The 22,308-nt window shown below is 41.1% G+C and overlaps 1 protein-coding gene across 1 annotated transcript; it reads left to right on the forward strand.

Annotated features, from left to right (window-relative positions):
* Positions 1 to 5: 5 nt before the first annotated feature.
* On the forward strand, positions 6 to 21,663 carry CCDC168 (coiled-coil domain containing 168). Its single transcript, XM_023760823.1, has 8 exons — positions 6 to 299; positions 2,956 to 3,064; positions 8,755 to 8,846; positions 10,440 to 12,125; positions 12,297 to 13,260; positions 13,789 to 17,400; positions 17,494 to 19,325; positions 19,371 to 21,663. The coding sequence occupies exons 1-8, from the start codon at positions 6 to 8 to the stop codon at positions 21,603 to 21,605; spliced, it is 10,824 nt and encodes a 3,607-aa protein (XP_023616591.1). The 3' UTR covers positions 21,606 to 21,663.
* Positions 21,664 to 22,308: the final 645 nt, after the last annotated feature.

Raw genomic sequence — 22,308 nt, forward strand, 5'->3', positions numbered from 1 at the left:
CCTCTATGCGGACCGTGTATGAGCCGTGGTGTCACTCCGAGGTCGCGCGCCGCAGAGCTGCGTGCCGAGAGGAACAGCTGGGGCGAACCAACACCACCAACTGTCCGGCTCGGTGTGTGCGCGTGCGCGTGCGCGTGCGCGACAAGCCCTGCGCGCAGGTGGCCAGGGCGGAGGTCCAAGGCCTGGGGGAATCGCACCTTTGTCGCTGGAGGGCTGGCTCTCGCGAGAACGCCCGGAGGTTACCAGTTACTGTTGCCATGGGAGCGGCCGCACCGCAGCGGGCGGAGGAGACTTTACTGGTACTCTTGGCTGGCGGCTGCGGTGGCTCGCCACCAGAACCCGGCCATTTCTCTGGCGGATGCCTTGCCCATTTTTATGGAAAAATCTCCGACTGAGTAAATGTCAAGAAGGTGACCCATAGGTCATCTCACCTTACGGATGAGAAAACGTGGGCCCCGAGCGGTGTACGTGACGTCACGTACTCAAGATCACACAGGCAGCGGTAGGTAGATGATCATTCAAAAGAGAGGTGGAGGAGGGAAACCTCTTTAGAGAAGAATACCAGCTAATACATGTAGAAAGAATTATAGAAATAGAAGATCACCACTTGGGAGCCACCAATAATTGATTCAGGCAAAAAAAATTATCAATGGATGCAGGATGGCTGAAGACATTCATGTTTCCAAGTATCACCCGCAGGTTGCTTACTAAAGAGAAAAGGGTACCTTCACATCAAAGAAACCAGACTGGCGTCACGTGCTCCCTGATAGCGTGCACAGAGGACCGACCCAACGATCATTATTCTTGCCAAAAGTGTTTGACTTGTCTCTATTCGTGAGGAAACAAACTCAAATTGAGGGGCATTCTGCAAAACAACTGCCCAGTCTCTTTAAAAATGTAAATTTCATGAAAGATTAAGCAAAAGGCTAGTGAACTGTTCTAGATTAAAGGAGATGGGCGCGGCCGGTGTGGCTCAGTGGCTGAGCATGACCCATGAAGGAAGAGGACACCTGATGGATTCCTGGGTGTGTGTTTAAAGGGGGGGGGGGGGGGGCGGGGGCGGGCGGTGGAGGTACATGCCTGGGTTGCCCCGGATCCCCAGGAGGGGGAGCAAGAGGCAGCCATGGGTGTTTCTATCTCTCTATCCCTCTCTAAAAGCAATAAAAATAAAAGGAGATGAAAAATATGATACTAAAAATAATGTGATTTCAAATTGGACCTTGGGGTGGGGAGCAGCTATTGAGAAACATGACAATTGGGAAAATTTGAATGTAGACTATTGTATTGCATCTTGGTTATGTAGACAGGACATTTTTTTAGGAGATACATGCTACAGTATTTAGGAGTGGAATAGCATGTATCTGCAACTAACTCAAATGGTCAGAAAAAAAGAAAAAAGCAAATGTACAAAATGTTAACATTGGTGAATCTAGGTAGAAGATGAGTGTTCATTACATTATTCTTGAAACTTCCCTGTAAGTTTAAAATTTTCAAAATAAGAAGTTGAGGAGAACCCGCACACACCGCCTGTGATGTTCAGTTCACAGACTAGGTCGCTGCTTGAATCAATGGCAAATATCACTATTTCCGGCTAATAAGAGAGAAGTAAGGCAAGTGCTCCCAGAGGACTCATAATGCAGAACTTGGACAAATGCCTGCAAAATGAGGCAGAATATGATGAAGGTCATAAGCAAAGCAGGACTCAGTCGGCTAAATAAAATGAGCTTTGGAGTCAAAAGAGGCTGGGCTTGTATCTCAGATCTGCCAACTGTGGTATTAGACAAGCAACCTCTCTATGCCTCAGTTTCTACATCTGTGAAACAGAATAAGATCTACTTCAGAGTATTGTAGTGGATAGTAAATGAAATAATGTATTCATAGCACATAATTACCTGGCATATGGAAATGTTATACAGATGAAAATTAATATGCAATAAGAGTTTAAAAGGTATTCAACCAAAACCCTATTTATTCATATACTAGAGGCCCGGTGCATGAAATATGTGCATGGGGTGGGGGTGAGGGGGTTCCCTCAGCCCGGCCTGCACCCTCTCACAATCCTGGACCGCTGGCTCCTAACTGCTCTCCTGCCTGCCTGCCTGCCTGCCTGATCACCCCTAACCACTCTGCCTGCCTGCCCGATCACCCCTAACTGCTTGCCTGCCTGCCTAATCACCCCTAACCCCCTTTGCCTCTGCCCCCGCACCCAAGACCCGGGATTTCTTCCCTCTGGCTGGCCACAGGCACCCAAGACCCTGGGCAGTGCTGCCCAGGCCCTGGATTTGTCATGAAGGACATTCAGAATGACGTCAGGAAGGACATTCAGTATGACGTCCGGAAGACGTCCAGTCTATCCAGTCTAATTAGCATATTACCCTTTTATTAGTATAGATACGAATATTAGAGCCACGGCTTCAGCCTGTACTTCGGCATGTACCTGGCTTTTGTCAGGTACAACAAACCACTAAAGGCTGTAAGGAACACTTTGCATGGGAATCTGGTGGCATTCCTTCCTTTGGCTTCTGCTATCTAAAGACCTTTCTTCTGAAAGGACCTGGCACCACCCATCCCAGGTGGTGCAGAGAGACTTCCTCTCTTCCCCTACACCTGATGCAGGAAGGTGATGAAAGAAACTGTTGAGGAAAAGAGCTACTGCAGAGGGAATCCTTCCTTTGCTTCCTGCCCCTCTGGCCCTGTCAACAAGATCCAGGTTAACACTCAATGTCCATATCAAATCTCTGGCCTTGGCCACTTCAAAACTACAGCCAGTTCTCGTTTCCCTACCTACACTGGGACCCAAACTCTTAGGTAGTGTAGAAAGTACATTCTCAGTCCAAATCCTAATAACATGGCATTCCTCTCCTGTAAAATCTCTAGGATCAGAATTTTGGAGCAGGGAAGGGACTTTAGACTCCTTCATTTGTGAGACACTTGCTAAGTGCTTCTGATGTGCAGGCACCCTGCTCAGAGCTGATGTATGAGGAAACACCCCAATATGTCAGTGCCGTGTGGGTCCAGACGCCCATGAAGGTGGTGTCACCTAGTGAGCAAGCTCCCAATACAGGTCACCTACTCTAGTCAAGAAAACCTGCTGATCTGCCTATGCTGCCCCTTTGAGAGAAAATCTCCGAAGGTTCGTATACTTTTACCTTCAGAAATGAAAACACAAGTCAGAACAGAAACCCCACTGTGAAGAGCTGGTGGCTCAGTCACCCTAGGTGTAAGGGAAATTAAGATTCTGAAGCCAGTGGTGTTCGTTCCCTATTTCTTGGAAAGGGCCCAGTTGCTTGTTTTTGAGGATTCCAAAATTTCTGGGGGTGAGGATCCCCTGGTTACTGAGTGGCTGAAGGCATCTCTGAAGAAGAGGAAGTATAAGCCATGTCCCTGTGCTTCTACAAGAAGGCAGCAGAGCACAGGGACCCTGCAGTGAAGACACCTAATTGTGCATAGGGAGGAGGCTGAAGGCTCCTCCGAAAAGTGCTGTCAGGATAACCCAGGTGGTCAGGAGGGGAATGGCTTCCAGTGCAGAGGAACAGAGTGATCAAAGACTTCATACATCATAACCCAAAATTCTATGTCTAAGGATGCATCTCAAAGAAATAATCGTAGATTTGTGCAAATATTTTTCTTGAGTAGCTTGAATGATTTAGAGTAGCAACAATTTTAAAAACAACCTACATGGCCAACAGAGTGTTTGTTAAATAAACTATAATACACCCATATTCTTAGTTTTGGTTACAGCCATGTATTCTGATATATTTGATGATCTGGGGTAAGGCTCAGTGGGGGGAAAAGGGAGGAAACTATAAGTACAGTGTAATTCCGCCTGTGTGTATATTAATTTTACTTTTAAGAAGAAGCAAGGGAATTATAACTGTAAACACCAGTGTTTACCTCAGACAGAAGGATTGGGCAGAGGTGCACACGAGAGATATAGGCATTAGTAATGGCTTGTTCAGGAGCTAGTGATAGATTAGTTATAGTGTATATTAAACAAATAAATGTGATATATATGTATATATATATTTGCATATACTAGTAAATAATTGTGAATATGTAACAAAATTTGACAGTTACTACTTCTGCCAGGTCAGAGTATTTGTTATTTTTATTTTCTTCATACTTTTCTGTATTTTTCAGTTTCTAAAGTTTTGAAATATGTGTTTCTTTTATAATTAGGAAAATTAAGCTCACTTTTAAAAATATGTTTTCATTGATTTCAGAGAGGAAGGGAGAGGGAGAAAGAGATAGAAACATCAATGATGAGAGAGAATCATTAATCGGCTGCCTCCTGCATGCCCCTTGCTGGAAATCTAGCCTACAACCCAGGCATGTGTCCTGACCGGGAATTGAACCACAGACATCCTGGTTCATAGGTCAACGCTCAACCACTGAGTCACGCTGGCTGGGCAAGCTCACTTTTATAAGATGGGGAAGTACAAAGATTTATGAGAGGGGGACTTTTGTTCCACGGGGAATTTCCACCAAAACTTGGGAAATGCCTCGAGTCTAGAATCTCCTGGAGTTTACAATGGGCCTTGGTAATCCTCCCCTCATTCCTGACCACAATAGGGCGCAAGGAAACAAGATAAAAGAAAGGCTAAACCTGATGGTGGCTTGGGATTCCCCAGTCATAGCCCTCACCCCTGGCCTCCCCTTGTTCAGTAGAGTCGTATCCAAGTTTTTTATAAGGTTGCCACACAGTTTTGAACCCTATAAGATTGGGTGGTGAGTCCCTACCAAAGACTGATGTCGAGTGCCAAAAGGGTAGGAAATATTTACAAGTTGATTTAATGGGGAAACCAATTTTGTCAGTGTGCCGCATGTAGATTAGGGTACATCCTGGCTGGAAAAACCTGCACATTGTTTCATCTTCATCACTTGCTAGTGGAACTCTGTAATCACATTTACATAAAAGATAATTTAAGAAAAAAAGGTGAGATATTCCTACAGTTGTACGTAAATTTGAAAATAGCAACAAGCAGTATTCCCTGTGATGTTATTTCTCAGTGAATAGATAGCTATGTTTCAAGCAACTTGATATGTTCAGTAACGGACTTTGGTTGGTTAGTGAGCTGAATAGTGTGCTATAGGGGAACGGAATAAACGTTGGAACCAGAAAATTTATGTTCAAATTCTAGGTCTGCAACTAGCCTTGTGACCTTGGGCAAATTACTTGAACTCTCTGAGCCTCAGAGTCTTCATTTTAAAAATGAAGATCCCCAGAAGTAAACTCCTGGTCAAATGGGGCCTAACCAGAGGGCCCAGCCACACATAACTTTCTTTGGCCAAAGTTCTGAGGCACTTGGACTATTACTAGTGTATACCCAGAGCAGTAGCCTGGGTCAGAGAAGGCCAATCACACCCAGTGAGTCTGATGGATTAACCAGAGGAAGACCCAGCCAGAACAGACGTGGAGAGGCTGTGGTAGCTCTAAAATAGGGGGAAGAGGGGAGGGGGAAAACAACAACTAGGGAGAATACTCCAGGGAAATTCAAGGCAAGCAGTGTCTCCCCTCAGTAGGGGACTCCAGAGCTCATGGGTACCTATTCTTCCCCTTTCTTCCCCTGTCCCCCAGCATTATTGACATACTAGAGACCCAGTGCATGAAATTCATGCATGAGTAGGGTCCCCAGGCCTGGCCGATCGGGGCCTTAAGGCTGCTGGCCGGGGCGATTCCTTCATTCTGCGCTGCCCCCTGGTGGTCAGTGCATGTCATAGCAAGCGATCAAACTCCCGGTCTCCCAGTCAAACTCCCGAGGGGACACTTTGCATATTAGCCTTTGATAGATAGATAGATAGATAGATAGATAGATGGATGATAGATAATTGACATCTAACATTATGCAAATTTAAGGTGTACACTGTGAGATTTGACAAGCCTATGTATCATAAAATGTTTACCACAATAAGGTTAGTTATCATATCCTTTAACTCATATAATTACCATTTTGTTTTTATGGTGAGAACATTAAAGCTCCACTCTCATAGCAACTTTCAAGTACACAGTACAGTGTTGCTAACTATAGTCACCAGGGTCATTCATTTTTAAAATTTTGCTTCTTCATACCTGGGATCTAGGCAGGACTGGTGTCTCCTAATGCCATGGGATTTACCCTCTACTCTTGAGGGAAAAGAGTCAGAGCCAGTTTGGTCTGCATCTTAGGGTTCAGACCAAAAGAGGGTGGAGCTTGTTTTGTGCTGGGGAAGAGGCTGCAGGCCAGGAGGATTCCTCTTGGCTTGCTCCTTTCCTGAAACAGGCTTTCTGGAGTATGTGGGTCACCCATTCATGCCCACTCACTGCCCCCAAAGTCATACAGAAAGGCCCAGGACTGGTCCTAGGAGACATTTCGGATCACAAACCTACATGGTAGAGGTCACTGCCCAGCTTACCCCTGGGTGACTGAGACAAACCTGACCATCAGCTCACCATGCCATTCAGGCTCTGAATGCCACCAGAACACCATGAAATTGGACAGGACATTTGGATTAAGGAAAATGAGAAAGAAAAAGTGGGGTTAGTTGAGGGTCTGCAAAGAGAGGAGGAAATAAGATAATGAAGGGAAATGAGGTGAAAGAGAAAGACATGATGAAAAAGAATATGGGAACTAAAGGTGTAAAAGGAAGACAATGCACTTAATGGAAAAGAAGAATGGAGATCGGGTTCCACTCAATTTTATAGGTTTCTGTCCTCCTTCCAATGCCCTCAACCTCCCTGCACTGGATTTACTATTAAATTACACTTAGTGAAGAGAGTAAAGCAAAGTGAACTCTGTGAAAATACCTTGCTTTCCAAGTTGATGCTTCATATGAGAGAATTTCATAGAACCAAAAAGCTGAAAGGCTCTCAAAGAGTCATTTGTAAACTGCTCTAGAAACATAAACATAATTCCTTTTTTAAAAAAGAAACACCAACATTTTACATATATGCCCCGTGGAATACTGCTGTATACACAGTGGAATCAGTGGAAGGAGATCACAGTCAAAGAACTGTGCTGACACAAGTCCACTCAAGTACACGATGTCCTCTTCTCACCGACTCTTTCACTGACCAACGAAGACAGTGCTGTTTTCCAACTATTATGTATTGAGACATGGCTGCTGCTTTTTAAATCCTTTCTTGCCTTTTCATAGCATCATGTGTTGTCACACACCCACCCTCATCCCCTGTGTTTTGTGTAACATGAATATGTCAGCAATTGCTATGGTCTGAATGTCCATGTCCTCCTGAATTCATATGTTGAAACCTAACTCCCAGTGTGATGGTTTTAGGAGGTGGGACCTTTGGGAGGTGCTTAGGTCATAAGGGTGGAGCCCCCTTGAATGGGATTAGTGCCCTAATGAAAGGGACTCCAGAGCCCTCCATTCTCCCTTCCACTGGGTGAGGAGACAGCAAGAAGACAGCTGTTTATAAACCAGGAAGCAGGTCTTCACCAGACCCAGAACCCGACCATGTGGGTACCCTGATCTCAGACTGAATTCTGTATCATACTGCCCGTATTATCCTGCCTCCCTTCAACCTCGCTACCTCGTCTCTATGAGATCCCCTTCAAGCTGAGGAAGGAGTTTAATGAAACCAAAGCAGACAACCAGAAAGTGAAGAGCATCATAACATTAGACAGTGGCTCATTGGTCCATGTCCCAAAACCGGCTTCGCAAAGAGACAACAATCAAAAGACAAACTCTCGATGGAAAAATGGTAGTGAAACATACCATGGATACTATTGTCAGCACGCGAATCTACCAAAAGGGATGAAGAAAGTGTCTACATCCATGAAACGTGCTCACTAACAGAAAAGAGTGGCTTGAAGAAGATAGGCCTCAGGGTCAGTGATTTTTAAATTGCTTAATACAGATTTGCTCAATAAAAGCATCAAATTAAGTGCAAAAAAAAAGAAAATCATGCCAGTAGTTTGATTGCTATTGCTGAAGATGAACCTTGCCAGGAGACTCATCTAGCAAAAAGAAATATTAACTATTAGGTGTATATTTTAAGGTTAAGGGGGAAAGTCCATAGCTTATAAGAGACAAATTATTATGTCCTCATAATAACAATGAGGCATACTTATACTGAAAAATTATTTTGCATTTCTCTGAAATTTAAATTAAACTGGGGCATCTAGTTTTGTTTTAGTTTGTGTTTTTTTTCTAAACCTGGCCCCCCTAAATTGATATTTTCTTGATCACATAGAAACATAAACTATACTATTCCTGATGGTAATAGAAAATGGTTATGTCCAATTCAAATCTGTCCTATATTTGAATTACAGGGCACTGATAACCCAACTATGCTAAGGGGTTCTTTATAGAATTGTTTCTTTTTGCAAAATTAATAAAGGATTATTTAAAAATTTTGTAAGTAAAAACAAACAAACCACATACAGCACCACATGTCTCACAGATGAGCTTCCATTATTGCTGAAGTAAGTTGCTACGAGCACAGTTAAATGCCCACTATGACATGCACCTCACCTTATTTAATCATCGCTGCCCTTGCTAAGACACTGACAGCACTGGAACTTTTTTTCTGACACAGAGCATCGCATGTGGTTATGAGAGAAGGAGGACTTCAGAGTGAGACATCAATCTATTTCACATATCATATAAAAATGCCAAAGCTGTTTCATTTATTTAAAAAAGCTGTGGTGGGTGGATTGGAAGATAATACATTTTTTTTAACCTTATGGGATCACATAGAGTCCTGGGCTTCTCCAAATGCATGGATGCCAATCTTCTTTATTTAAATTTTCCTAGGAGTTATTTTTGAGATTGTGCGTATACAGACTTGTGCATGGTTTCAGAAAAAGCTTGCACTTCCAGAAAAGAAGAGTTCAGGGGCCCAGAAGGTAAGAAAAAAATGGTTGATTTCCTTCTCTTCTATATTTCAAAACTACACATAAGAATGACATAAAATTGTGGAGCTTTGATATTGGGCTTATTCCTCTAACATTTTATTGTCTCCCTTGAAATAGAATGAAGACAGTTGCCTAAAAAGCATGAAATTTGGAAAATATTATGCAATTTCATATTTTAATATATGTAAAACTTATTCAGTCAAGCTTCTCCTATTGGTGCTCTGACTTTTTAAATTTATCTATTTATCTCTAGATTATTTGTCAAATTCATTCATCTTCAGAAAAAAAAGGTAAGTGTTATATTTTGAAATGAAATGAAACAGGTTGGTTTTGTTCTATTGAAAATTGAATTTACATCTGAATTCCAGAAAAGGGTTTTTTCATATGTACAGAGGACCACAGCTGATCATCATAATTCAATCTAATGTCCATTATAAATGGTTGCTCAGTTCCAAGCTGTGTTAATGGCTTTTCATATACTATTGAAATTATGCTTCCAGATAAGTAGTATTATTACTGTTTTTACAAATGAGGAAAATATGCTTAAGGAGGTTAAGCTGTGGGAAACTGATATAGGGTTAAGCCTCGGACTGACCTGCTGGCAAAGTCACAAACAAGTCCTAGCTTAGAGGGCACAGTCCTCTTAGTATAATTAGGCTTGACCTTATAACACTCCCTAGATCTTATCTGGGAAGCTAATGGGCTGAGGAAGTGCAGGAAGTGTAACCATGGTCAAAACAAGTGAAACTCACAAGAAATGTGTAACTATGGTAACCACTACCTTGTTTACCTCTCACTATAAAAAGCTTGGTGAGGCCTGAGCACAGTGGAAGTCCTTCCTCTTGAGTTGGACTTGCTCGCCTGGTCCCCCAGTATTCCCAAATTATCTCGTGTCTTTTCTATTTCATTTGTTGTGCGGCTCCTCTTCCAGACCCGAACCCTGAACCACACAGGACGTGGAGGGAAACACTTACGACATTAAGCGACTTGCTTCCCTACCCCAACTTCTCCAATATGCACAAAGTAGTTTCGATAACAACCAGTTTTGATAATTCAATTGAGAAAATATTTATTTAGGCTGCTATGAATCAGGCAAACCCTGAGCTAGGTGCTGAAAAGAATTTATACCCGTGGTCGGCAAACTGCAGCTCGCGAGCCACATGCAGCTCTTTGGCCCCTTGAGTGTGGCTCTTCCTAAGCCTTAGGAGTACCCTAATTAAGTTAAAAACAATGTACCTACCTATATAGTTTAAGTTTAAAAAATTTGGCTCTCAAAAGAAATTTCTAGTATATATATAATTTCTCTAGTATATATATATAATTTCTCTCTCTCTCTCTCTCTCTCTCTCTCTCTCTCTCTCTCTCTCGCAACTAGGTTATTTTATGCGGAAAAAATTCAAAGTTACAAAAATATTTGCAAGTGACATCCCTGAAGTCTTCTGATTCTGTGAAGTTCTTTGCTTCTAAATCTAAAAGAAAGAAAAACACATAAAAATATCAAGCAACCAAATAATAGTGAGTTACAGATATAGAACTATGAGGGGGAAAAAGCCATCAATTTCACATCTGCTTAATGACAGGCAGAGCAAGGAACTGCGATGCATTTTGAAAACAAAGATGAAAAATCCACAGCAAAAGAAAAATGTAACAGATGCATTTTGGGATGTCATTCACTCCAAACTGCCTATTTTGCCCAACACCAACATGAATAGCAGATTAAATGTGGAGACAGATATGCAAAGGGAAACAAGACTTGGTCATTCACAGCTAATGCAAGAGAAGTTTCCAAATGAACAGAAAGTGTGTTTTTCTGTTAATGTGGGTGGTTTATCTAGCAGTGGGAAAGATGGAAAAGAGGGGGAAGGGGAATGTGAATCTCTACTAGCCTCAAAGAATAGTCAAGGCTTCATATTCAATGTATATCAGACGGAGAACCATGAACGTGTTAAAACAGATGAGGAACTGAAACAACCAGGAAGTATAAATATCCAGGTAAAACTACAAATCCATCTTCCACAAACTATTTTGGATTCTGCTTCATGCCCCATATTTGATCAATTTCAATTTGGAAAGCCAGAGACGTATGCTAAGTTTTCCCCTCCAAACTCAGGGGAGGCAAAGACTGATGCAATATTTTCTGCAAAGGAATGTGTTGTCCCATCTGATACAAACCATCAAAGGGAAGAGACTGCTGGTATTGAGAGGAAAAAGACAGTGACTTTTGATTCCTGCATGTCTGCTTTTTCTATATCTAAGAGGAAGAGAAACTTCAAACAATATTCAGATATAAAAACATTAGTGAGACCCAAGTGTGGAATTTTAAAAGCAAAGAAACCATCAATTTCATACATACTCAATATCAAGGGTGGTGCTAGCCCAAAACACAGAGAAGAATTGGGATGTAACTTGACAACCAAAATGGAAGCGGTGGATCAAGGTAAAGAAATGGCCGATAAAATGTCCTCATTCATGACTATTGCACCTGACCTGAATATGCATAGCAAGATAGAAAAAGACATGCTAGGAAAAAAAAGACTCCGTTCTAAACAAGTAAAGCAAGCGCTATCACTACATCAAGAGAACATTACTTCAGATGACACCAGAGAAACCAGTCTTCAAGGGGAAGAGGAAGAAGAAAGTGAACAGGAGACGTTACTAAAAGGAGTTCCAGAGCAGGGCAGATACTTCATATTCTGCTCAGGCCAGAAGGAGGAACTTAACCTTCACAAATCAGAAAAGGAAGGAAGTGGAAGAATTCTGTTTGTTACAGAACAAGATGTCCCACAACAAATGCCGCCCACAGATCCAATGCAGGTAGAGGAGCCAAAGAAAAGCCACCAGACACAAAACGGCACAATCTGCACAGCCAAGTCAAAGCTTCCTCTTATAAAGTCAAAGGACTCACTAAGCGATCGAGTTTTCATCAATCCAATGGGAGGTGGTATCCCAAGTAATGGGAGCCATCCGGGGGAACTGTATAGTCATGGTAAAGAGGAAGAGCCAGAGTTGAACAAAAATCAACAAGCAACAGTTCTGCAGTCCTTGGCTGTCTCCACGCCTGATCCACCCGAATCTAAAAGGCAGAGAAAGACATTTACGTGTACAACCTTCAAATGTAAAATGAGCTCCAAATGTGTAACTAAGAAGGCAAGGAAGACACCAATCTCACAGATGTTTAATATCCCAGGGAAGGGTGGTCAAAAAAATTTACCTTCAAAGATACTGAAATCAAGGATTTTTGACTTTTTGGTAGATATAAACTATTCTGAGGTACTGGGAGATCTTACTGCAGAGAGAAAGGAAGGATTAGCACAAGAATTGCCAGCAACGATGCCAGAGTCTTTGGCTTTATCCACACTTGCTTTACCTACATCAAAGAGAAAATATTTAAAATGTTCAGGCAAGAGAAATAAAATGAGTCCCAAATGTGTAACTTTGAAGGCAAAGAATGCACTGATTTCCCAGACATTTAGTATCACAAAACGTGGTCCACCAAGCCATAGAAGGACATTCGAATGCAACTTCAAAGTCATGATGGGAAAATATATACCTGTGGCAGATATAATCCTAAATGCCATTTCCTCTGCATTGCCTATTTCATTTGACATGAATGTGAATAATAGAATAAAGGTTGAGATAGACGAGCCGTGGAAAATGAGATTCAGTCATGAACTACAACAGCAAGAGCAATCACCAGATGGAGAGCAAGCCTGCTGTGCCAGTTCCAGCGATAAAAGGGGCAGTGCCCCAAACAGCATGAAGAAAGCAAAAAACCCAGGTGGAGAAGTAGCCCCTTGGAACACTCAACACTTCAGTTTTAATGCTCCTAAGATGACAGAGCCTCTCTTTGTATACCCAGATGTAGAACGGATGAACTCAGCAAGGAAAAAAGTCCCAGAATTCCTTACCACTGCTCAGGAGCTGCAGCAACAAACACTTTTCACACAACGTGTATTACATCCTATTCCTCGCTCTATTTTGAATGTACTTCCATTTGAGAAGTTACCAAAAAACACACAAACACACACAGGATTTAAAGATACAAGGAATCCAAAGATTTCCTCTCCAATGCCAGGGAAATCAATTGGTGAATCTTTAATGGACGCAGCACAGAGTGGCATCCCATTTGGAAAAAGCCCTGGAAAGGAACTTGCTAATTCTATTCCAGAGAGAGAGTTAAGGTTACAAAAGGATTTACCAGCCAGAAACCTAGAGTTTTCTTATTTCTCCGTGCCAGCTTCATCTGATTTTAAAGGGCAAAGAAATGCTGCACAAATCCCTAAGTCTAGAACTAGGAAAGCACAGATGGTTTCAAAGACAATTAATGTCACCAGGTCTGGTGCCCTTAGCCATGGAAAGCAACAGGATCCCATCTTGGAAAACATGGCCCAACAAAGATCTCTAGGTAGGTCATATATGTTTATAAATTCCTTTCTTTCGTCTACACCTGTCTCACCTGCCATCAAAAACCATAAAAAAGAAAAACCAAAGAAAGGCCTATTAAGGAAAAAAAGCAGCAATATAAGGGGTTGGGAGCAAGGTGAAGGGGAACAAGATAACGGAGAAAGACTATCTACATATTCCTGCAACAAATGGAGTACCTTCAAAAACATATTAGAATCAATATGGCAAAATGAAAAGAATAAACAAGATAATGAAATTTTATCCAAGGCGGGCCTACCACTTCTGAGCAGTATGGGACATAGAAAAGATCAAAACATGCTTATTGCAGAGCAAGAAGCGCAACAACAAACACTGCGTTCGAAAAATACGTCAGAGATAGTATGTTCTCCACAGATGATTCCATTTCAAACTGAAAAGCTACAGAAGAATATGCCACCACAAAAAGACACACTACATAGACTAGGTGAAGAGATTTCATGTCCAAAATCAGAGAAAGCAAGGTCTGATTACATTTTAATTGACGGAACAGAGTATAGTATGACATCAGGTGGGAGCCCTACAAGGAAGCTGGATGTTCACGGGGCAGGTTCCCTACACTCTAAAGAAGAAAAGGAAGGCATAGCAACTCAAAAAGTAATAACTCACACAGTTGATCAAAATGTCCCACCTACCAAGTCAGGGAACTCAGTGCTTGGAGATCCATGTGATGAAAGCTCTAGAAGGAAAATGGATGGTCATATTGCCAAGAAATATGAAGACTTGCAAAGAGATTTACTAACAAGGTCTACCATGTCTGTTTTATCTGAGTCTAAAAGGCAGAAAGAACTATTCAAATTTTCAGAAGGAGAAAATCTTACAGGTCCCGTAAGTGTAACCACGAAGACACAGAAGCCTCCTTGTTCCCAGACACTCACTGTCACTGAGCATGGTACCCTATACTGTAGGAAGGAACAGGAATGCAACTCAAAATCTACAATAAAAGACATGCAACAAAAGAAAAGCATAGATAATGCATTTTCATCTCCCATGCCTCTTTCAACTGATGACAAAATAGATATTGAAATGTATAGAACATTAAAGGCAGAGATGGATCAACAAAGAGTAAGATTCAAGAACTCTGTCTATCTAAAGCTAGAGAAATCAGCATGTTACAGGGAAGCACAGAAGGCCAATCCCACTGATACGCAAAACAATAGGTCAGGCTACACAATGGAAATGAATGTGCAACAGAACAAGGAAGAGGTTGCAGTGGAGACAATAAACCTCATGTTGCCAAAAAATAAAGAAGAGAAGATGCAGGGAAGTAAAGATGGGCCAGGGGTGCTTATGACCCAGAGTTCTAATTCATTTCCATCTCTCTCTCTCCTCAAATGGAATAAAGAAATGCAGAGAGTAACATATGCAGGGGAGATAGTGCATATTGAGCCAATTAATGGGGATATCATGGAAAATGTTCAAAACGAGAAACAACATATGCCTCAGGAAGAAGAGATGAACAGAGAAAAAACAGTAGCTATGAGAGATATGACACATGCTTCAGATATAAGTATGAAGTCAAAGAAATCTTCAGATACACTCTATAGAACAGAATTGCTCATGAACATTGGAAGTCAAGGACAGAAGATACATGAAGGTCAAGGTAGATCACCTTGTACAGTGCGAAGGAAAGTTCATATTTCCAAACCTCCAACTGACCTCAAATTAGATAAAGGTACACAAGTAGAGGAAGAAGAACTTGGAATTAAAAGACCCACTCTATTTCCACAAATGGTTTCAGCATTATTCGATGCAGAGAAAACAGAAGATAGAGAGACAATCGGTGGTGATGTAAGAAAAAGAAAACACCTATCACACAAAGAAAAGGACAGAGAACAAAACAGAACCAAAGTTGACCAAGACTTGCTTGAAATTACAGGGTTTTCTTTTTCACAATTACAACTCCCTGAGTCCTCGGGTACAGGGAACAACAATTATGCAAATTTCAATGAACATATCAGCTCATTTAATACAATAATAGAAGCTTATCAACTTATGCCACATACAGACACAAAGGATAGAGTAAAAACAGAAGATGAAAAAGGAAAAAAACTCCCCCAAATAATGACTTTGAGAATGCAGACATCCATACCTACACATCTGCTCAGTAAGAAAAGACAACCTTTGAATATTAAACAGAAGGTGGAAGATACACAGAAGGACAAAGGTAAGCCAGACATGGTCCTGAGGAAAGCCTGTGCTTCCACACCTTCTCCATTTCACCTGAAATGGGACACTAGAATGAATGAACAGGAAGACACACTAGGAACAATGCAACCCTGTTTTCCACTGTTAAATATTAAACATTCATCCTATTCAGGCAAAAAAGCATATGCTACGTCACTTGAAGGTTATATGTTAAAGAAGGACAATAGACTCAAAAGAGATATTGAGGACAAAATGCTCCCAATGTACATGGATCGGAAGGCAAAGAAATTACCACTATGTACATATTCCTGTAATAAATGGACTACCTCCAAAAGCATCTTAGAATCAAAATGGCAAAATGAAAAGCATAAACAAGATAATGAAATTTTATTCAAAGCACGTCTACCATTCCTGAATAGTATGCAATGTAGAAAAGATAAAAATACGCTTATTGCAAAGCGAGAAGCCCAGCAACAAATACTGGTCTCAGAAAGCATATCAGAGTCAGTTTCTTCTCCACTGATGATTCCATTCCAAACTGAAAAGCTACAGAAGAATATGCCACCAATAAAATACATACTACAAAAATTAGGTGAGATTATTTCATGTCCAAAATCTGGGAAAGTAAGATTTGATTATCTTTTAGCTGATGGAACAGAGTATAGTACGTCATCTGGTGGGAGCCCTACAAGGAAGCTGGATGTTCACAGGGCAGGTTCCCTACACTCTAAAGAAGAAAAGAAAGACATTGTAGCTCAAAAAGTAATAAAACACACAGTTGATCAAAATATCCCACCTACCAAGTCAGGGAACTCAGTGCTTGGAGATCCATGTGATGAAAGCTCTAGAAGGAAAGTGGATGGACGTATTGCCAAGAAATATGAAGACTTGCAAAGAGATTTACTAACAAGGTCCACAATGTCAATATTATCTGAATCTAAAGAGAAGAAAGAGGTATTCAAGTTTTCAGAAGGAGAAAATCTTACAGGTCCTGTAAGTGTAACCATGAAGACACAGAAGCCTCCTTGTTCCCAGACACTCACTGTCACTGAGCATGGTACCCTATACTGTAGGAAGGAACAGGAATGCAACTCAAAATCTACAATAAAAGGCATGCAACAAAATAAAAGCATAGATAATGCATTTTCATCTCCCAGACCTCTTTCAACTGATGACAAAATAGATATTGAAATGTATAGAACATTAAAGGCAGAGATGGATCAACAAAGAGTAAGATTCAAGAACTCTGTCTATCTAAAGCTAGAGAAATCAGCATGTCACAGGGAAGCACAGAAGGCCAATCCCACTGATACGCAAAACAATAGGTCAGGCTACACAATGGAAATGAATGTGCAACAGAACAAGGAAGAGGTTGCAGTGGAGACAATAAACCTCATGTTGCCGAAAAATAAAGAAGAGAAGATGCAGGGAAGTAAAGATGGACCAGGGGTGCTTATGACCCAGAGTTCTAATTCATTACAATCCCTCTCTCTCCTCAAATGGAATAAAGAAATGCAGAGAGTAACATATGCAGGGGAGATAGTGCATATTGAGCCAATTAGTGGGGATATCATGGAAAATGTTCAAAACAAGAAACAACATATGCATCAGGAAGAAGAGACGAACAAAGATAAAACAGTAGCTATGAGAGGTATGACACATGCTTCAGATATAAGTATGAAGTCAAAGGAATCTCCTTCATCAGATACACTCCAAAGAACAGAATTGCACATGAGCATTGGAAGTCAAGGACAGAAGATACATGAAGGTCAAGGTAGATCACCTTGTACAGTGCTAAGGAAAGTTCATATTTCCAAACCTCCAACTGACCTCAAATTAGATGAAGATACTCAAGTAGAGGAAGAAGAACTTGGAATTAAAAGACCCATTCTATTTCCACAAATGGTTTCAGCATTATTCGATGCAGAGAAAACGGAAGATACAGAGACAATCGGTGGTGATGTAAGAAAAAGAAAACACTTATCACAAAAAGAAAAGGACAGAGAACAAAACAGAACCAAAGTTGACCAAGACTTGCTTGAAATTACAGGGTTTTCTTTTTCACAATTACAGCTCCCTGAGTCCTCGGGTACAGGGAACAACAAAGATGCAAATTTCAATGAACATATCAGCTCATGTAATACAATAGTAGAAGCTAATCAACATATGTCATATACAGACATAATGGACAGAGTAAAAATAGAAGAAGGGACATGTAGACTACTCCCCCAAATAATGACTTTGAGAATACAGACATCCCCACCTACACATTTGCTCAGTAAGAAAAGACAACCTTTGAATATTAAACAGAAGGTGGAAGATACACAGAAGGACAAAGGTAAGCCAGACATGGTTCTGAGGAAAGCCTGTGCTTCCGCACCTTCTCCTTTTCACCTGAAATGGGACACTAGAATGAATGAACAGGAAGACATACTAGGAACAATGCAACCCTGTTTTCCACCATTAAAGAGTCAGCATTCATCCTATTCAGGCAAAAAGGCATATGCTATGTCATTTCAAGGTTATAAGTTAAAGAAGGATGATAGACTCAAAAGAGATATTGAGGACAAAATGCTCCCAATGTACATGGATCTGAAGGCAAAGAAATTACCACCTCCACATATACTTAATATCAAAGAATTGCGGTGTGAAATTAAAGAGCAAAAGAGAAAAGTACAGGAAGATAAAAACAAACTAGTTACGAATATCAAAAATATTTGTACCTCTTTGGTTACTCTACCATATCTTAAATTTGAGGCCACAGAAAGAGAGGGGTGCATGATAATAATTGCAAAAGAGCCTCTCCCACAACCTCAGTCCAAGGAATCATCACATGCAGAAGCAATTGACGGAGAACTTTCCACTGATGTAAAAGAATTAAAAGAACTCATGCTACAGAAAGAAGTAAAGACTAGAGAGAAAACCATGGATATGAATAGTATAGTGGATCCCATTGATACGTATTTGAAAACAAAGAAATCACCTATTTTACTTATATACAATCTAAGTGACCTTCAGAGGAAAACTAAAGAGCAAAAGGGAAAGGTTCAGAAAGTTGAGCCAACTGGTGTGATGCTGACTAAGACTTGCACTTCTAGCTCTCCCCCAGTGCACCTTAACATGAATATCAGAATCAGGGAAAAGAGCATTTCGCCATTCACAAGATCCTCCGTTTCCCCAGTACACTTCCAGGAATCATCAAATGCTGAGAAAGTTGTATATGTAGAGCCAATTATTCCTGATATTCTAATCAGTCCACAAGAGGGAAAGCAATGTGTGCCACAGAATAAGGAAGAGGTTGGTGTGGAGACGATAAACCTCACGTTCCCCATACATCAAGAAGAGGAGACACAGGAAAGTAAAGAGGGTGGCTTTAACAAACCAAAAGAAATAGCTTTACGGAATGAAGATGACTCAGGAGTACTTATCAGAAGTCTCTTTATTTCTGGGGTGAGTCTATCTCAGACGGAAGAAATGGTCGAATCTGAGACAAAGCAAGAAAGAAAAAAGAGAATCTGTTTTTCTAAATTCCAGGAGAAATCATTAATGGCTAGTGAAATTGTTGAGAGGGACAACTCCAGCACTGTGAAAAGAGGAGGCCAGAATTTTCCAAGCATAGTTCCAGAAGATTCTCAGCCCTCCACGGTGGGCCGACGACAAATGCAAAAACCTCCTAGTGTTAAACCAGAAGAAAACCTCAGCAGTGAAGTGAATAAAATAAATGTAACTCTACAAACAGAAGGAGGGGTTGTTTCCGGGAATGATAGCTCCAGGGTCATAAAAGAACCTGACTTGCTTACTATCGAGCAAGAGGAAAAGGCGCCAAAGCCCATTCTGACACCCACAGAGTGTCCAAGCATGTCTGAAGATCCAAAGGGAAATGTGAAAACCCACATGAAAAGTACCCTAAGAGTAGAAGGACATGAGCATAGGGATCAGAGTGAGCCCATACAGGACACAACCACACAAAAGGTCCAGCAACAAAACACTTTTTCAGGAACTGTACCTACACTACCCCAAGTTGAAAGTAATGAAATAAAAATAGTGGCAGATTGTACAAGTAAAGAAAGTCTACTTCCTTTTTATGATACAATTAAAAATGTCTTTGAATCCCAGATAAAAAACATGATCCAAGACAAAGTTTGTACTGATAAACTGGACGAAGCAAAAGCTCATTGTCCTGATGATTGGAAGTCAACACCTTTTTCAGGGGGTCTGGATATTACATCCACAACAGAACATCCTACATTTCAGCCAAAACCCATTGTAGAGTCAAAAGTACTCGAGATAAAACTGAATCTGATACCCAAGACGGCAAAACAATCCTTCCAAAAGTTCGACTTTTATTCAAAACGGACTATTTCAGTAGATAACAGTCGGAGGCTCTATCCAAGACACAAAAAAATGAGCTTTTTATCTCTAGAAGGGATTGATACTATCAAACTTAACTTAAAACACAAACCCCAAAAAGATTCCCCTCAGCTCAGCTGTATGAAGACACTGACTGTTGTTTCAAGTGGCAGCAAGGAGATCATGACAAAGGTGAAGAGTATAAGTAAGCTAGGAAGTGGAACATCTTCAGTGACTTCTGCTAATAAAATGCCCATGTCTCGAATTCTCCAAAACTACTCAGAGGAAGAAAAAGACAAACTTCTCATACACTTCTCTATGAAAACATTGGAGACCCAAATGAAAGCCTTTCCCAAAATTGTAACGGAATCTTACTCAATGGCCAATAGTCAGGCTAGAAAGAAACCTTTATCTAAATGTATTTATTCTGGTGTCAAAGTACCAAAACAAAAAAACATAATTTCGTTAGGGTTTGAGGAAAAATCTCTTCATCAAATAGAACTAGATTTACGAAGTAAATACCTTAGTTTTCTCCTGGGGCTTCCGGTAGAAAGTATGATCCCTAAGCCAAATACACTTCCCAAACATATCCTTAAGTTAAACACAGCTGCGACGTGTAAAAAAGTAGACGATAATGGAGACAGTGGTCGTCTTTCCATTGATACAGAACTGTTAGAACAACATATCTCTTTCAAAAAGCGAAGTCCCCATGAAAACTCATCATTGATCAGGAGGTTCCTGGAGCCCACCCATGCGTGTGCTTCTGACCCTGAACAACATGGAACAGCACAGGAAGACACTACGATTCTTTCAGTGTTAAAACCTCATCTGACTCCAGAAAAAGATAAACATCACGTATGGTTTCAAGAAACAGCTAGCTTAGCTAATTACCATTCAATTCAGACTTTTCAAGATTTTACTGACCGTCAAACAGATATTGAGAATTCAGCTAACTTGGAAGAATGCTCAGCTCTTGAAAAACATGAGAATGAACAAAGTATGTTTTTAGAAGCCAACCCTTATTTGAGTCAGGAATCAGAAAATATGCTATATGAATTACAGAAAAGCATTCCTTTGGAAAATCTTTACAAGATGAAACAAATCCAAACTGATTTGAAACCACTTTACAGTGATAATTCGGTTTCTCATCCTGTTGGAGGCTGTAGAAAACCTTCCTCAGCTGTGACAACGCCTTCCTACGAATCCCACAGCACCAGGAAATACAGGGCTCCCCCGACAGTGCAGTCTCCTCACTGGTTGTGTCACAGTTCACTAAATACTGTGGAGGTTCCATTTGCATCGCCTACTAAATTGAGTGAAGAGAAGCTCTTGTGGATTACAGAAAGCTCTTTAGCTCCCTTAACAGAATCAAATCTTAAATTACATCTTGCAAAAAGCCAGGACAAACCTCACAGACACCTAGAAAGAAAGAAGTCAAACCTTGATTCATATAGAAACAACGTTCATTGGGACTGCTATCCCAATGATACACAGAGGAAAGCAAAACGCACAAGGGAGAAGAAAGTTCGTGCTTGGGAGCCAGAAAGAGCAGGTTATTTTCTGAGGAAACGTAAGTCAGCATCAAAACCCCATCAAGAAGATTTCAATTTCCATTACGAAGGAAAACAAAACCAGCCGTTTTTTTATGCCTGTGTACCAGCAGACTCACTGGAGATTATACCCCAAACCATTCGCTGGACGATCCCCCAAAAAACGTTAAGGAAGAGAAACTTCAAAGTTCCCCTAGTGGCAAAGATTTCAAGTTCTTTCCATATGTGGAGTTTCTCCAAAAAGTTGGGGCGTCACTCTTAGAGTCCTTCGACCCAGTTTACATTGATATTACCGTATCTAGATTCATCTGAAGTAGAAATCTGGCTGTAATTGTGCTATTCTGTGAAAAATAAAATCATATAAAGTCAAATGGTGTCTTCATAAAGTATTGTCTAAACTGATCTATTTTATTTCTCCAGTAGATTTGCACAGTTGTCCCGGGAGGCCAGGAAGGGAAAGCAGATGACTTTGGGTTTGGTCCTACCAACCACGAGTTCTCCCTTTAGTTTCTCCTGCTTCCTCATAATCCCCAGGGGAGAGGACCCAGACATGGAAACCCTCTTCCCAGCCCACATCAATGACTGAAAGGTGAATTTGAGGAAAGGTAGCCTATAAATGAGATCGAGAGAGAATGACCAGAAAGTTAGGAGAGCATAGAGACTAAAGGGAGAGTTCTAACTAGCAGTGAAGGTTCAACAATGTCAAATGCCACAAAGCGCCGGGGTAAATACTGGTCTTGAGAACCCAGATCCCTCAGATGGCTTTGTCCTCATCCCTGACCTGAATGGGAACCCACAACAGCTGGATGACCTGTACCCGATTGCCACCTGCCATCACCGGGACATCAGGTGGCTCTGGGACCTCACTCCAGAGCACCTGTCACTGCTCAGCACATCTTCCAGGACGGGCAGGAAGCCATCCTGCAGGGTTGCCAAGAGATCCTTCCTAATGTTCCTTCGCTACC

Source organism: Myotis lucifugus, unplaced genomic scaffold, assembly GCF_000147115.1.
Source record: "Myotis lucifugus unplaced genomic scaffold, Myoluc2.0 scaffold_194, whole genome shotgun sequence".
NCBI classification, from domain to species: domain Eukaryota; kingdom Metazoa; phylum Chordata; class Mammalia; order Chiroptera; family Vespertilionidae; genus Myotis; species Myotis lucifugus.